This window comes from Sarcophilus harrisii, chromosome 4 (genome assembly GCF_902635505.1).
Source record: "Sarcophilus harrisii chromosome 4, mSarHar1.11, whole genome shotgun sequence".
Classification (NCBI taxonomy): Eukaryota; Metazoa; Chordata; class Mammalia; order Dasyuromorphia; family Dasyuridae; genus Sarcophilus; species Sarcophilus harrisii.
Genome location: NC_045429.1, coordinates 456,382,588 through 456,400,794, shown reverse-complemented (window position 1 = coordinate 456,400,794; position 18,207 = coordinate 456,382,588). Strand labels below are relative to the sequence as shown.

General features: G+C 37.2%; 2 protein-coding genes across 3 annotated transcripts in view; one reads left to right on the top strand and one right to left on the bottom strand.

Moving 5' to 3' along the window:
• Nucleotides 1-18,207, bottom strand: part of GIGYF2 (GRB10 interacting GYF protein 2) — a 95,895-nt gene that overhangs the window by 48,192 nt on the left and 29,496 nt on the right. For both annotated transcript variants that reach the window (XM_031968171.1, XM_031968170.1), the window contains one exon: nt 182-361. In XM_031968171.1, the coding sequence (XP_031824031.1) occupies nt 182-361 (180 nt within the window). The remainder of the gene's footprint in view (nt 1-181; nt 362-18,207) is intronic.
• KCNJ13 (potassium inwardly rectifying channel subfamily J member 13) lies at nt 7,860-16,993 on the top strand. The gene is made up of 3 exons (XM_012549900.3): nt 7,860-7,917; nt 12,944-13,403; nt 16,279-16,993. The coding sequence occupies exons 2-3, from the start codon at nt 12,965-12,967 to the stop codon at nt 16,899-16,901; spliced, it is 1,062 nt and encodes a 353-aa protein (XP_012405354.3). The 5' UTR covers nt 7,860-7,917; nt 12,944-12,964; the 3' UTR covers nt 16,902-16,993.

Genomic DNA, 18,207 nt, shown 5'->3' with positions numbered 1-18,207 from the left:
CAACAACCAAAAAACATATCATGAAAAGAGCATTGAGAAAATGAGGCACACAAAGGACACTTTGGGGATGATTTCATTAGCTCTCTTCATTTTCAGGGTGAGGAACCCAAGGCCTAGAAGTCAACAAGCACTCTTTGGCTCTCTTGAGACAATTTTTACTTCAGGGATTGGTCCTTCTCACCTGGACTGTGTGGACGCCATCTCTCTCCGTCCCTTCGTGACCCTGCAAGGCGCCAACCTCCATCTTCATCTTCCCCATTCTGTTCCTCTCTAAAGATGCGCCAATTTTCACTTTCAGAACGTATAAAGTCATGCTTTCTCCCTGCTACTGTTGTCCCACCTTCTTCAAAGTTTGGTCTCACTGAAAAGTAAACAAAATAATCAAATATTTAGATTTAGAACAATCAAGTAGATTAAATAATGGCAGATAAAATTTTCTTGATATAAAAAATTTCTGGGGATGGCACAATTTCCATACTAAATAACAATTAAAAGTTATCAAACTTACAAATCCACTAATAAACCAAGGTCATATGATCTCTCCCTATTTTGTCCCACAGATTTGGAGTAGTAAACTGAGGTCTGGCCTTGCCTGGTGAACATTGCTCCTACACAAATAGAATTATGTCATCATCCTTTCAAAAAGGTTTTACTGAGGCTCTTTGAAAATAAGATCAGTTATTTCCCAGTCATTTTTCCTCACCCTTGATAAAATCTTCCCTTGTAACAACAAAGTACAGTCATGCAAAACAAACCAGCACAGCGACTCTTGTCTGAAAATGTCTCATGTCCCTCCTCACTAAGAACCCAGGGACACAGACCCACCACCACCACCCTCGGTTTGTAAAGGACCCTTAGAACTCTGCAAGAATCTGCTCCATAATATCAGCATTTCTTCCCCTCTATGAGCCTATGACAGTTCTCCCCCAGTGGCACAGTGTCCACTTAGGGATTTATGCCCAGCCCTGGATTATTTAGCATTTTTATCAGTGTCTTAGATAAAGGCACAGATGTCATTCTCTTCAATTGTGCAGATGACAAAAAGGCACAATTAATATACAGGATGTCAAAGTAAGGATCAAAAAAGAGATCTTCAAGGACCAGACCACTGGGCTGAATCCAATATGATGAAATTTAATATAGTTTCAAATTTAAGAAATACAGACCGTTTCAATGCCATGGATCCTTGTAATTTCTATGAAAATATCAGATGCATAAATATAAAGAACTTGAAAAAAAACATCCATCATTCTGGCATCTCCCCTCCTGGACTTGTCCCCATTCCCCAAAGGAGAGCTGTGCACAAAGAGATTTTCAAACATTAGTTTTTGCAAAAAGGCCAAATCCTTTAGGATTCTTGAGTCAGGAAGACTCATGTTCCTGAATCCAAAGCTGATCTCACACGTTCACTAGCTGTGTGATCCTGGGCAAGTCATCTAAACATGTTTGCTTCAGCTCTCCATTTGTAAAAAATGAGCTAGAGAAGGAAATGGCAAGCTACTCCAGCATCTCTGCCAAAAAAACCCCAAATGGGGTTACAGAGAGTCAGGGACGACTGAACAGCAATAGAATCCGTTAATATTCTCTCTCCCAATTAGCCTGCACAGCCTTGGAAGGAAAATGACTGTGAAAGCATTCAGAAAACTATGAAGTACTATCCAAATGAATGGCATCACCTTATTTTATTGCTTTTTAATTCCTCACATAAAGTGCTCAACAAATACCATTTGGCTCAGTTCCAACCACCACTTGGACTACATAAGGCTGTTTTTTTCCCCCAATCACTGATGGAAAAAACCTTAGATTTCCAAAGTAAACCTTTCAAATATATTTCAATAGCCCAAAACTATTGTGGTGGGGAGCTGAAGGATTCACAATGGTACTATTAGGTGGAAACTGAATTTAAAATAATTATAAATCTGAGAAGAAAAATAAAAATTATGTCATTACACTCCTGGTCTCACTTTAACATACAGTGCTTACCTATCTTATCACCATCTTATTTTCCAAGAAACATAATGCTGCCCACCTTCAACTTCTGGTTTCTGATATTAAAACAATCTGTAGTAATACACTCAACTTTCTTATCTGAGATAAAGCATCATACATCAAGGATTCTACCTCATTCTAAAATTCTTATAAATCAACCATTCTCCATCACTTAAAAAGAGAGATTAACTTAGAGAGAATAAATAAGTTTCAACAAAACCAAAGCCAAACAGCAAATCCAGATAGGTTTTAAGTAAACCTAAGAGGCCAGAACAAAATCAGAATGGGTCTATGTGAAACCCCCTAAATCTGTCACTTCTAGAACAAAGGCAGAATGTGCAGTGCTCAGTCTGGAAACCCTGGGCCTAGATCCTGCCTTAGTGTGAAATACACTGAATTTTTCTAAAAACAATCTGAGCAAACCCAAAAAATCAGTTGAGAGAAGAATGACTTTTCAAGGGTAAGAAGAAACATCTTCAAGATTCTATGGCTTTTTCAAGAAATTTTTTGACTGTTTTACCTAGAGATATACGACTCTAAAGATGCAATATTTAAATGGTCCAATTTGGATACTTCTAGATTTCAAGTTAAAATTTCTAACATTAGTTTTAACTATGATCTATAAAAAGAAGTCTATGTTGATAGACTATAATTTGCATAAAATTCACAACTATGATGTAACTATTTTTTAAGTGTACAGTGGGAACTGTGATTCTGACTGTGGTATACAGGGGGTTTCAAAAGCTTTAAAGACTTACAACTGAAACACACTGTATATATCATGATATCTATATTATCTTTGCAGATCTTACAAAGAATAGATAAGCAGTACTGTAAACTTTCATATGTGAAAGCAAACAAGTCAGATTTCTGCCTGTGGGTATAAGGATGTTACTATTTTCAAAGACAGAAGGAATTATTCTTTTTTCGACTGTAGCCTGGCTCTTCTCTGTCCTTAAGATTAGGGCTCAAAACCCGAGACTTGAGTGGCTGCTGGGAGCAGACTCAACCATCCTGTCTCCCTACTGGAAAGAGTAATTTCCTTCTTTTCCTTTCACCAACTTTGTGTCCTAAAACAATCTACAGTACTTCCAAGTTAGGAAATGTTTTCTTCCCAATAAACTAAGGAAGAATTGGAAACTAAGGAAGAGTTGAAGGAATAGTGGAACAGGATTCAAATAGACACCAATCACATGCTTCCTCCACTTTTAAAACCAACAGGTTTTTTTTTTCCTACTATGTCCTGTTGAACCAACAAACTAGCCCTGGACTCCCATCCATTTCCCTAGGTACACATTTTAATCTCTCCTTAAAAGTCTTTTTATTCCTGTGATCATGAGATCCACAATAAAGCAGTACAATGAATATTTATTAAGACAATAAATATAAGGTTACAGTCTGCTGTTGAATGAGCTTTTAATTCAATCCATGAAGAAAAGAACAACAAATACACAACACAATATTATATGGGAAATTCTGAAAAATCAGGACACTAAACCTGATGGACTACAAAAATCCCCACTCGGACACATTATCTTCCAGAGCTAAGTGATGTCACTTCTCCTGAGAGGGATACCAAATTAAGGATATGTATTTATTTCTACTTTGCCCTCAAAAATATTTTTCTTCAACTTCTTCCTATACACTCACTGAAATGTGTTTTTGATGCTTCTTCAGTTCTACAACTGGCACAGCCCTACGCCATAGCCTCCAATCACCGCCTCGTGTACAACACAGCTGACAATTTCTCCAAGCTGTCGCATCTGGGCAGTTATGGTTCCGATACTCCAACTGCCCAGGGCCCCGCCTAGCCCCCTCTGGCTTTGACGTATTGCTTTCTGGAGGATGCCAGCTCAGCATTATGGCCAACCAACCAGCCCTTGTGGAGTTCAATGTGTCCTGGAGGCCATTTCTTAAAAACAAAGAAGGGATCACTGGGAAGGCTGCGCATGCTGCTGGCACCCACTGGGCAGCTTCTCTTTTCATTGGCTCTGGGGTCACCTGAAATTGAGTCTTCTTAGACTGCAACAAATCACAGTCACACAATCTCCCCAGAACTTTGGTGTTTCAGAGGCACTTCTGCCTTACATATTGTAGTTAACACTGGGCAGGGTTTTTCTACCATGAAAAATAAAATAAAATGTAGTGTTGACCTTGGCCTGGTCTAATTGAGTGGACTTCCTAAGGAGAAAGAGCAGTGAAAGGGCACCTGTGTGCATGTTTGACCCTCAGCCAACAGTGGTGTTTATGGAAAACTTCAGACAGAGCAAAAGAGGCCCTTAGCCAACACAATCTACAGCTGGGAAGCTTGGAGGCTACACTTTCAAAAAGCAAAAGAAGAATTATGGGACAGAGATGCATCAACTTGTTTGTACACTAGTTTTCTACCTTAGATGCCAAATAATCTCAGTTGTTATATATAGTGAAGTGTTACACACACAGACACACACACTCTCTTATATAATGTGAGTATATATATATATTTATTTGATGTCTTCCTTTTATATTCAATTACAAACCTTAATGTCACAGAGAACTGAGAGGTAGGGAGGGATCAAATATTCCAGAGAATTGTTACTGAATAATCTGACAAGCTTATTTGTTTTTGTTTTCTTTTTTTTTTTTTTCCTGGAGGAGGAACGGGAGAAAGGAAGAAACTTATGATTTTACAGCTATAGGGACCTACTTGATCAAAATAAAATCATTCATGTCACTCTTTTCTAATCAGCTTAAGAGTTGCAGGGGAAGTGAGGTGAAGGGATTTGCTGACAGTCTCATACTCAGTATACATCAAAGTCAAGACCTGAACCCGAGCCAGCTCTCCCTCCCTTCTCAATCTACTGCAACACAACTCCGGCAATTACTTTTAACAGTCTGGCTAGGAATAGTAGTGTGGTTAAATATAAGTTACTGATGGGGCTGTTTGGAGCTTGGATGTTTTGGTTTAAAGAGACTGGCTTTTGAGAAAGGGAAGCACTCTGGGCCCAGAGTGGACTCCTGGCAATTTTCAGAATCCTTTATGTTGGCAGGGCCAGAGACAAGCAAGCCCACATGAAGAAGGGTATGAATGCACACGTGCAAATATGGTTTTTGGGTCGATTCTACAAAGGAAGGAACTATTCAATAAGCCAGGACCCAAAAACCTTTGGCTTCCCAGTATAAATGCAGCCAATCTGGGCTCTTTGAGGCTATGTTATTCTCTATCATTCTGAAACACAATCAATCCAGAGAACTCAGGAGCTCACCTTGACACATGGCAAAAAAGAGTCTTCAGAACTCCTCCGACAGGATGCTCATGGATTTAAGAGTTATGCCAGGCCTGATGCAAACAAATGAAATGCCAATCCATGGTAGTGGGGAATCTCCTGAATGTGGCTAACAGGGATCCTTGGTCAGGAATATAGTCACATTTTCATCTCTCAGAAAACTGACATATACAGTAGATCTGGCTATCTAGGGTCCTGGAAGACCTCTGGCCGAGAAGACAATTATCTCTCTACTGAGGCTCTAGGAATACTTTCTCTTTGTAATACAGCATTTAGTTTTGATATGTCTGGGAATTTTCCTTAGAGTTTACTAAAATAATGTGCTAATTCTGTACTCTGGAAGACACCTCTCTATTATGTTTTGTCTCCCTAATTTGTCTTCCAAATCTCGTCATTTTTATTTGAATTTTTTTTCCTCTTCTTTTTCCAAATTATTTTTCTGAGGTGGGTTTTGCACCTTGATTCCTACTACTATGCCATCTTCTGTAGTAACTGTGCTCTCAACTGCTTCTCCTGATATTTTAACTTTCTTTACACCATTTCCATGTCTCTACATTGTAGTTGTGTCTATTCTTAGCTGTATTCAGATTCTGTGATTTCTCCATCAGCTGAGCACGTGGGTCTCTCTTGCAGTGCCTGCCCTCATGGCACCAGTGTAGATCACCATCTCTGGTGCTCTGATTATTGCTTTTCTCAATCAGCACTGATCTTTGATCGGTTTACTTTCTAGTTAAGGTCATTTCTGGAAAGTCTATTACTTTTTAGGATTTCTACTCTGATTTAGAAGACAGGAGGAGAAATTGTCCTAAGGAGGTTCATTTCATCAATTTCCACTTGCTTTCTTCCAAATAATCTAGTTCTTGGTCTAGACTTTAACAAGATTAAAAAAATGTCATTCAAAGAATTCAAAATCCTGTAAAATGAGCACCAGTTTCATAAAATAAATTTCTTTGTACCTCAAGAACTCAAAGTTTATGTTCTAAAACTCTAATATTTCTTGAATTGTGACTATCCCTATTAAAATACAGTATAAATCAATAATAAAAATCTAGTAGGTTATGATAATTATGAGTTTATTTTACTAAAAATAATTTCCAATTTCATCCTACTTCTATAAGATACTTACTTGGGAGTCAGAATCATAAAATACTGACATACATATCTCAGTCATAAATGCTATATAATACTCAATTAAAAAAAAAAAAAAAACAACTTGCCAATAGCTAATCATCATTTCTACTACCAAATGAAGGGAAAAGGAACGACAAAAACAATATCCCACAAATCCTTTTCCTAGGGTTTACCCTCCATAATTCAGAAAGTCACATAATATCTATCAGATTTCTAAATGCTATGCCTGAACTTGTACTGAAATGTTTGGTATTAATTAAACAAAGAAAGAATTAATTTTATGTTTGTTTCACAAAAAGAGCTAAAGTCCCCAAGGGCTGATTTCCCTCCCAAAGGAGTATTACATGGGTCCACATTAATAATTTTCCCAGCAGGTCTCCAATAGCTCGACCTGCAAGACACAACGAGAGTCTTTGTTCCTCAGATCCTCTTATATAGGATGTTGGACCAAAGTTCTCACATCAGCAGCTAATGGAGAGGAAAAAAGTATTGCACTGCAGGGTGTGCCAAAGCTAGCCCCACAGCTCACTTCAGTGTTGACACAAGTGAGAACACAGAAAATGTCCAGCTAAACACTACTACAGCACTGAGCTGAATTGTCTGTGCTCCATTTACCTTAATTTACTGAGATTTAATATATTTGCCACCAAAGCAAAATTCCCTTAAATACCCCCAAAGCTGCTTTTAAAACTGAATTCTTCAGTTCTACAAAGAAATCACTGAAAAGGCAAGGCCCTAGATATTACTACTACAATGAACTATAAATGTGCTTTCCCCAATGATATATTGCTAGCAGTACAATACTGGAACCTGTAATAGCTATTCTAAATGGGAATGGTATCTGACAAAGAGAGGGATTAATATCTTGGTCTATTTCTAACCCTATATTCTAGTTCTGGCTTTATCACAACTGTGTCATTCTGAATAGTGATTTTCTCATCTGTAAATGAGGAAGCTAGACTCAAAAGTCTCTTTCAGATCTCTGATCCTACCATTCTTCTCCAAAAGAAACCTTATCTAAATTGACAGGAAAAAAGGAGTTTTTATTAGTAGAATTATCTTATGCTTTAAACCTACAATAAAAGAGAAGACGAAATGGAAAGTTGTAAAGAATTTTATCCCTTTGGACCTCCAAAATCTTAAGTAAGATTATACAAACTTACTAAAGTCGGATTCTGATTAGAGAAAAAAATGCACCCCTTCTCCAAGTCAGCTTTGGAGGATTTCTCTAGAGCTGCTAAGGTTTGTGTTGGGTAAAGAAAGACCTCCTAATAAACCAGCATTCTTTTCCACATGATCAGAGCTAATTGGCCCCCCTGCAGACTAAGTGACCAATCACATCAGCTTCAGAGGAAACCAGCCCTCACTGCATTATAAACAGAGGAATGTGAACTGTAAACCCAGTTCAACAAGAGAGTCCTAGACTTGAAAACTAGACTTGTAGATAGGACTGTCTGCCTAAGGTGATACATCCCTCCTAGATTCCCTAAAGACCTACCTTTGCACATTAGCCAAAGCTTCAAAATCATTGGTAAGTATTCATCTATTAAAAACTATTAATTTTGGGGGAGGGGGGTAGGGTAGATAGAAAGGTTATGGTCACAATTAGTTATATCCAATATGGGTAAATCTATGAAAACTTAACTAAACAGAAAGGAGGAAATTAGGCTATTTCTTTTGAAATATTAGAAATGGGACAGACCAGTTGAAAATATTACTGGAATTTCTCATCACCTCACTGAATACATGCCTGTATCTGATTATGATTCATAAACTTCACTTGGAGAATAGAATGCGTCTCTGGAAGGAATTCCAAAGATTTTTTTAAAAGATCATGCTTTGCTTTTTACTCCAGTAGGGATAAATTATGAGAAAAAAACTCCTAAAATGGGTACTAGAGAATCTAACATTAAAGGATTTAAATGTTGTCATAGCTGTTATTTTCAATAATGGATACACACTCAATCTCCCTCTCTCTCCCTGCCCCCCCTTCCCCCACACACGCATTCTCCCCCCCTCCCTCCTTCCCTATAGCCCAATTCTAAATCACTATTTAAGCTGATGTTTAAGATTGGAATAAAAACAATTATTCCTATTAAAGAGGTAAAAAGAACATAAAGCTTATATGGTCTGAATGGGCTTATTTTATAAATTTGTCAATTACATAAAAAGAATAGTATATACTCAATAAATAATAAATATAAATAGTAATACTTAATAAAATCTTAATTGTACTGAGCCAGTAGCAAATGTAAATAACTGATTAATTGAGATGACATTTACAGTTATGGTTTGTCTTTCCTATGGTGTGTGAATTATTTTAAACTATGGCAGAGATTTAAAAGGGGTAATCTCTGAACTTTAAGAAAGGTCTATTAGACTTTTTTCTTTAAACTCATCAAAGTGGCAACATGTCTGTGTGTGTGAGAGAGAAAAAGAGAGCAAGAAATCTTGCTCTCATTAGATAAAATTCTCTAAAACTCTCCCTTAAGGTAATTTTTTTTTTTTCATTACGCAATTTAAGTTTATGGAAATCATCTAAGAACAAGTTAGTAATAACATCTATATCATATTCATTCATCCTTACTTATTCAAGCAAAATCTAATTTCGTGAATAGATCCCCTAAAAGATGAAGTACTCTACAGATAGCACAAAACAAGTAGTAATAGGAAAAGCAAGAAATAATTCTTTTCCCTGAAGTACTGGTTGGTGATTAAAAACTATACATGCCGACTGCTAGACGTAAATTTCAAAATAGTGAATGAAATATGCAAAATATGGAAAAGCAGCATATGGGCTTATGGGACATGAACATATCACATTGAGTTACAATAGAAAAAAATCCTAGAGAATGTGGTCCAGTCAACAGAATGCTTGACTCAGAGCCAGAATACCTGAGTAAGAGGAATCCTGGGACTCGACCACTTTCTAACTTTGTGAGCATAAACAAGTCTGCCTCATTTTCTTGAAATGTAACTTCAGAGGGGTAATTACTACTCGACTTCCCTGGAGGTATTATGAGGATGAAATCACTTTGCCAACTTTAACCTGTCTTCCACATATTCACTATTATTACTATTGTTATAACCTAAATCCTGCTCAATTCCTCCTGAACAATCTGGGGCTACTGAATACGCAGGTCCTATGCAGGGTTATACCACAGCAACACTGAAGGCCACAACCTCAAGTGCTGGAGTTTTCACAAATGAAAGGGACTCCTAGAACACAACATAACACAAAGTCTTTATCGTGAAAATGAAATATTTAAACCATGAGAAGCAAAAGAGAGAGAAGAGAGGGGAGTCGGATGGTAGGGGTCAAGAGCAAGAAGACATATGCTGAGGTAGGGGAGGAGGTGACAATTAAAATTCAAGTAGAAGCAACTCTGTTTTAAATACATTGAGTGATTAGGAGATGTTTGCAAGAAAAGGGGCTAAAAAACAGAGAAATTAAACTAAGCAGGATAAAATGCTTGAGCTATCAGGAATCAAAAGAACAGGGTGATCAACTAATACTGAAGCTGGCCCTCCAAGCTCTACAGGGTGAGCGAGATACCCAGCAGGTAGACAAGCTCCTTAAGTTACACATAACTTTAGTTCATAGATGATGCTGTTTCTGCTAGTCACATCTCATATATATATATATGCATGCATGTGTCTCACATCAGTCCGGGCACTTAAGTTCCAGACGATCAGGGACTGAGTCTTTATTAAGTAAACACTGGATCTCTCCTAATGCTCTTTGCGCACAGGAAGTACTTAACTGGCTTATGGTGCACATTTGTAAACCAAGGAGATCTAAGTGTGAAATTAACTAACTATGGTTCTTGTGGAGAAAAATTCCAATTTAAGTAAAACAGAACAGAGTTTACAAACTAAAGGGCCAGGGCAAAATCTAATGAAATTATGCTTACTAAAATCATATGCTACATTTGCAGCAGTCTCTTGAACTTCCATAAAAATGGTGACATATATATATATATATAATATATAACAGACTTATGTCTATTAAATTACGTCTATTAAAACACTGTGCCTAAACAAAATCAGTCATTAAATAGTTATGCAAAGGGAACAATATCACAAATGATATGATAGATATTTATAAACACTTTTATGTTAAGGCTCTGAGTACCTAACAACAAATTATTTCATTTGCAATCTTCTTTACACTTCAAAGACTTATTTTTAGGACATCAATTCAACTGTGTTAAGGACAATTTAGCATTAGAAATACATAAAAGTCAGGTAGCTGAGTGGTACAGTGGATACAGCACCAACCCCAGAATCAGGAGGACCTCAATTCAAAGACAACCTCAGACATTTGACTTGTACTAGCTGTATGACCCTGGGCAAGTCAATCAACATTGACTGACCAAAAAAAGTATAAATGTGAAGTTTAAGGGATCAGTTAACCCTAAGTAAACTTATGAGGAAAACTGGAAAACAAGGATGCTCTTTTTTTCCTTTTAAATGTTTCTGAAACATTTTAAATTGAGGATTCAAATTCAATGGTTCAATAGAAAGAAATAAGGTTTCAGAATAAAAATGACAAAAAGACCATTTATGTCAGAAAAGGGGACTGAATAACTAATCATCTAATGACCAGCTGTGATCTGCCCAAAAACCTACTTTTTGACTCTTCAAGTCAGGCCAATGGGTATTAAAAGCATCCTAAAAGGCCACAAGAACAGCGTTTCCATACTGCATGTATCTACTAGGATCCTTCTTAAGCAAACTCATTCCAAGTAAAAGATGTAGAAATAATGAAAAGGTTTCTATATGGAAACCATAACCAATGGGCTCCTGCTGTTTGGATATATTCTTTTAAGGGAAAAAGTAATCAGTTCATTTGCTGTTTGCATAAGCCCCTTAGTATACCAAAGGAGGACCTGAGCCACAGGAGGAGGAGTGCAGGTGAAACAAACTCCCAGTGAAAACTTGCAATTAAATTGTTCAAACTCTCACTTTTATTACATGGTATCTTACCATCCTTACAAAACCGACTATTCATTTTACTTAACTTTTGAAATGTGTTACTTTTTAAAAATAACACTTGTACAGAAAAACATACAAAAAGTTTCTAGACTATAGTTCTTTTATTTCCCCCTTCATATAAAGAGATTCTATAAATTAGAACCAATCCAAGCTCACACTCCACCCTTCAGTCATAAACAAGCATTTATGAAGGGTCTGCAACGTATGAAGTGCTGGAGAGAACAAGACAAAACAAAAAGAGCCGTGTCTATTCTAGGACTACTGAGGACTGGAGTGACATTGGGGGGGGAATGGACAAATAGCCCCTGAGACATGCACCTCTTGAGATCACTCCTATGTCTTTCTACTGGAAAATGACTCCAGCCCAGTAACTGCAGTTAGTTAGTCCACAGGCAACTCCTTATTAGGGGCACACTAGGAGCAGACACTGTGTGAAGCACAAGGCACAGAAAAAGAGGCCAAGATTAAGCCGACTTTGCCCTCAGGGAGCTCGGAGCCCAACAGGAAAGACAGCCTGCCGACAGCTCTGTCCAAACAAGCAAAGAAGGCTGGCCGGCATTAAGGGGATCTTGGAGCAGGTGGCATTTTATCTGGGGCACTAAGGGCATCAGGGATAAGGAGACAGGGAGAAAAAGGGTTCTGGGCATCAGAGGAACAGCCAGTGACCCACCTGGGGCAAAAAAACAAAGCCCCTTCAACAAGGATTGATGGTGTCCTTGGATCCCACTCTCCTTGTGGGGAGGAAAGGGTACAAAGACTGCAAAGATAGGAGGAAATGAGGTTGTGAAGGGCTTTAAAAGCCAAAAGGAATCTTTATTTGACCTGGAGGTCCTGGAATTTCCTGAATGAAAGGGAGAAGGGGAGAGAACCGTGGTCATTCTAAAATGACAAAATGTTAGTACCAGAAAAGCTTTAGAAGCTTTTAATCCCTTACTAAGAGTAGGCAACTCAGACCCAACATGAGGAAGTGACTTGCTCAGGATCACACACTTTCTCAGTTCAAGGAAAGGAAGGATAAGATTTCAGATCAAATGGCAGCTCTTTAGTGCTGTTCCCACTACACAATGAATGAACAGATGGAAGGAGGCTTGTTATGCTCCATTGTTACATGTGCTGTTATGTAACCCTTCTGTCTCTAGGGTAAAACCATCTAAAAACTTGGCATAAACATGAGTTTATGTTAATTGTACAGGAAAGCTACTTACAGAGTGTAGATGTGATAGAAAAAAAAAAATGATACTGTGTAGTAACTAGAAATTCCAAGAAATTCCAGCTTCTGACATCTAAATAATATAAAGTAAATAATAGTCTTAATTCATTAGTTATTTCTTTCTAGTCTCAGTCTTTTGCCAACTATAGGAAAAGTAACCTAATCAATATTAAATAAATACCTGTTATGCAAAAGACATTGTGGGAAATGCATGACAAGTTAACTGAATGGTATAGATAAATACTGTCAAGTTTTGAGGGGGAGGCGATCACTTTTAGCCATTGCCTTTCTATGTTAGTGCAAGGCGGTTGTCTACCCATCAGCTACCAACAGGTCCTTCTGATTTCAGAGCATAAGGGCCAACGAGTGCATGGCTCCAGTCCTGACTCAGAAACGTAAGAGGATGGTTACCAAAGATGGCCACAGCACCATGAAGATAAGCAGGTCCTCGAGAATTTGTCACACCCGTCTAGCCAATCTGTGGGGAATCCTAATAGACCTAAAATGGCGGTGGATGTTGGTGGTCTATCCCGCATCTTTTGTGATTCAATGGCTCGTCTTCGCGGTCTTCTGGTACATTTTAGCTGAAGTGAATGGCGATCTTTGGATAGACCATGACAACCCTCCCCAAAACCATACTGTCTGTGTAAGATATGTCACCAGCTTCAAAACTGCATTTTCCTTCTCACTGGAGACACAGCTCACGATTGGCTATGGTACCATGTACCCCAGTGGCGAGTGTCTAGCTTCCATTACCTTACTAGCTGCCCAAATGCTCTCGGGACTCATGCTGGAGTCCTTTATCACAGGTAATGTGTCTTTGTTCTCTCAAAATGTGATTATGAATTTTGGAAGGCTAAGAAATTCATGTAACAGAGAAAGATTAACTTCTGAGATGTGTTCTCATTAAGACAGCAGTTTCCAGGGGACAGGGAGAAAAAAAGTTTCCTTTCCTACTCCCAATTGAGAGAAACAGTAATAATTCCATGCTAAAAATGGCCTCATCAGAAATTCTCATCCTGAAAAATTCTCATCCTGCTTTGCTAGTAAATCCTTACACTTATCAAACTCCACAGGAATTCCACAACCTTTTCAAGAAAGTCAAATAACCTTTGTCTTCGTATCTACAGGAAAAATTACTTTGTGTTATTTCCAACATTTCCTCTAGCTTGAAGGAGTGAAGGGTCTATAAGAGAGCAAGCAATATAGCAGCTAAGGAGGAGGATTTCCATCTAAGTCACAGAAATCCAGGATCCCATAATGAGATACATTTCTACTTGGGAAGACATAACTTCCAAATTATGAAATATGCCTTCTGCATCTTAATGTAAGCAAAAATTAATTTTTTTCTCCAATTAAGTCCACAGTTCCCTCTCATTTCATCATCTCAAGCAATATTTACAGACTCCCCCCTCCCCCCCCCACTGAAGACATAGTACTAGAGTTAGGATTACATAGAAATGGACTAAATGCAGCACACACTCTAGATAAAAATCCACTAGAAACTAGGTTGCAAAATCATGTCACAGACCTATTAAAAACTCTTTGGGAAAGTCTCTCAGGTAAGGTGGAAGCCCTTAACAAGACTAACACTTTTTTAAACCTGGTTTTTAAGTCATTTTTCTTTTCTAAAGCATTTTCTGAGTCCCTCAAAGAAACACTGGGTAAAGAATCAGGAAAAATGAATCCAGGTCATAGCCCTGCTGTGATCTCTGGCTAATCATCTCCATGCTTTCCTTTGGCACCTAGGAGGCAATAAATGTACCTACTGAAATAAAGTGGTGACAAAGACTTGAAAAGTCTTCAAATTAATATAAGCTCAAAAATATATGTTTTCACATGTTGCCTTTCAGATGTGATAATGTATGCCGAGTTCATTCAAAAGCAACAAATACTTAAAAAGTATCAATAGAACTTGATACAAATGCCAATGATGGCAGACAAGATTCCTCCAAAACCTGTACTATTTCCAATACAACATATCCTTAACTTAGAACAGCTTCTATTTCAGCTTTAAGGGTCTGGCAGCTAACAAAGTGCATTTCCCTTTACCATGTACCCTCCTCCTCTTGACCCTACCAGTCCAAAACAGAGAGATAGGAACAAACCAACAGTTTCCTAAGGATAGTTTGTAAAATGCAATGGTCTTCAAACTAGGGTGTACAAAGTGGGATGTGTAACCAGTTAGGAGAACTCTTGTACAATATAACCATATTTGCCCTTATTCCCATCAATTCCTCTGCTATACAAAATACTTCCAAAAGGATCATCCCGATATGCCATGAAGTGTTGACTGTCAGGGCATAGGAAATTCTATCCTTGTCTCCATCCCCAAGACTACCTTTAGACTATAGCAAGAGCCAAACCCTTTTTTCTTCCAAACTTCCTGGCTACCATTAAGGGCACAACAATATTCCCAGTCACACAGGCTCTCCCAAGTTTCACATCCTCCCGGACACCTGGCATTGGCAAAAGTTGCCAAATCTTGTCAATTCTATCTCTCCATTAATAGTACCTGGTGTCTTTTTCTACTGATCCAGAGTTCACTCTAGTTTACACCTTATCACATCCTGCCCAAGCTAATATAATGGTCTCCTAATTGGTCTATCTGATGTCTTTCTCCTCTCTAATTCATCTTCCCCATAGCTGACAAAATGATTTTCCTAAAGCACAGACTGGATCATATCACTACTATTCTCAAAACCCCAGAGGCTCCCTATGATTCTAAGATAAAATACGACATCATATTTTTAAAAGTCCACTTGGGGGGCAGCTAGATGGCGCAGTCGATAGAGCACCAGTCCTGAACTCATGAGGACCCGAGTTCAAATCTGGCCTCAGACACATAACACTTTCTAGCTGTGTGACCCTGGGCAAATCACTGAACCCCAATTGCCTCAGCAAAAGAAAAATTCCACTTGGGGTTAAGTTTTATAACAATACATAATTGCTTATATTGTAGTACAAGTATAATTTATAAGTAAATAAATGTACACACTGGTAGGTATATACTCAGCAAAAGTTTTTAACAATTGGGGCACATTCTAAAAAAAAAAAAGAAATCTGACTATTTGAGGCTGCAATCAAAAAAAGATGTAGAATAATAATGTAGTACAGACAGTCCCAGTTGTGTGATCTTGGTCAAATCATTTAACTTGTCAACGTTTCAGTAATTCTCTAAGACTACAGTGAAGAGAGATGGTCACTATACTGATGAATCAGTGATCACCACCACCACCACCCCAAAATCTAACTAAAAAAAAAGGAATTTTCCCATTCCCACTAAATGAAAGCAATTTTATGCATATTTTAAAGATCTATGGGAAAAACACATATACCAAGAACACATTTTTTTCCTTTGAAAAGTTTTGTCCCAACATGCACTACTAATACACAGTTTTCATGTCTTATCTAAAAGTTTACATTCCCTAAAGAACTTAGCCAAACAATTCTAAGACAGTATGTGACACTTAGATACTAGCTCCTAATCTATTCTAAAAAACGATACCTAAAACAAAGAATTTAACCAGCTAACTTTAAAAATCATATCTAAAATATAAGCATTTTTGTATCTAACCTAGTCTTAGAAATGTTACCCAAAATATAACACTACACTATTTCATATAATTTGGTTACTATTAGTTATAAATAAGTCTGTAACAAAATCAACTCTTTCTAATCTAGGTGCCTTTGTGGCAAAGATCGCCCGCCCAAAGAATGGAATTTACTCCATCCGATTTACTGACTTGGCAGTAGTAGCCCACATAGGTGGTATACCAAATCTTATCTTCCAAGTGGCCAACGTTCAACCTAGACCACTCACCAACGTCCACGTCTCTGCCATTCTCTACGAGGAACGAGAAAATGATCAACTCTACCAGACCAGTGTGGACTTCCATCTTGACAGTATCAATTCCACAGAATGCCCATTATTTATCTTTCCACTGACCTACTATCACTCCATTACACCGTCGAGTCCTCTAGCTGCTTTCCTCCAGCATGAAGATCCTGGCCATTTTGAATTAGTTGTTTTCATCTCAGCTATTCAAGAGGTCACAGGAGAACCATACCATAGGAGGACATCCTACCTACCATCAGAGATTATGCTGAATCATTATTTTGCCTCTATAATTACTCGAGATTCTAACGGTGAATATATTATCAAAATGGAGAATTTTGACAAAACTATCCCTGAATTTCCAACAGCTGCAGATCCTAAGAGCTCAAAAAGGACTGACATAGGAATCCATATTAATGGACAACACATTGATAATTTTCAGATCTCTGAGACTGGGGTAGCTGAATAGATTCAAAACGTGGATACATTTAAAAAATATATTAAACTACTTAACTAGTTGCTTTTCCCCTCATCATCGCTATTCCATTATCTTTTTCTTCAATTACATCATGGCATGCAAAACATGATATATGATCACATGTGAGACTAGTGGATGAATTAAATGCAGACATTCTGAAAACATAGCATCTTGCAAAGTTTTCTACCAGATGATTTCACTAAGGTGATCAGTTACAGTGACTGAAAGAAAAATTATACAGACTTCATTACTGATGACATTTAAATATGATTTGACATTTTTTGTAAAAGTCAATGAATTAAAAAATGTGATCTCAAAACAAAAACTCACTCAAAGCAATTTAAATCTGTGAATTAAATTAATATATAAAATTCCAATTTGAAGTAATTCCATGCAATGTAAATTCTCCTTGGATATAATTAAGTATTTTATACAAATTATCACACTTTTCAGAAGCAATGAAGTATTAAGTATTGGCCTTAATTTTTAAGAACTAATAATGAAATTCACAAAGACATGAGATTTTAAGTGTTTAAAAAATTCTTATGAAAGCAAATCAGACCTAAATCAAAAAACTTTAGTAAAAGGAAAAAAAAAAAAAGACTCTGTGGGGACTGTTTTTTAAGTTAGTAGGAAATGATTTATTTTGATGTAAGAAATAATGATATATGTGCTTTGTATCTTTTCATAGAATAATATTTCTCTGACCATGCTATATAAAAATGAACCAGTTTTAGGGCCACAAAAAAAGGATTTTAAGGGTCATAAAAAACAAAGAATATAAGGTAATACTTTTGATTTTCTAAAAATATATAAGCCCACATATTTATGTACAGTATTTAAAATACCTAACTACAGTCTATATTTTAACACTGCATTTTTTTTAATAGAAGAGTTACTATATATTTTTTTTCCTATAGAGATTATAAAACATAGAAGGCAAGTCCATGTAACTTAAGAAACTTTAAAAAAAAATATATAACAAACAATTTTTTTTTAGGAGTAAGATTTCACTGACTTAACTGGTAAGAACTGTAGAGACTTATGTCTATCTAGTCCAACCACTTCCTTTGGCAGATGAACAAACAAAGGCAGAGAAAAGTTAACCAATATACTCCAAGCCACAAAGGGAACCAGTAGTAAAGATTCAAACATAGATTCTCTGGTTCCAAAACTTCACTCCTTCAACGACCTTACGAGCACTGTCTTGAAAAAGTCAAATTCAATTTCTCAAACTTAAAATGACATCATTTTCATTTTAAGGAAAACATACAAATGACTCCATACTCTAACTTAA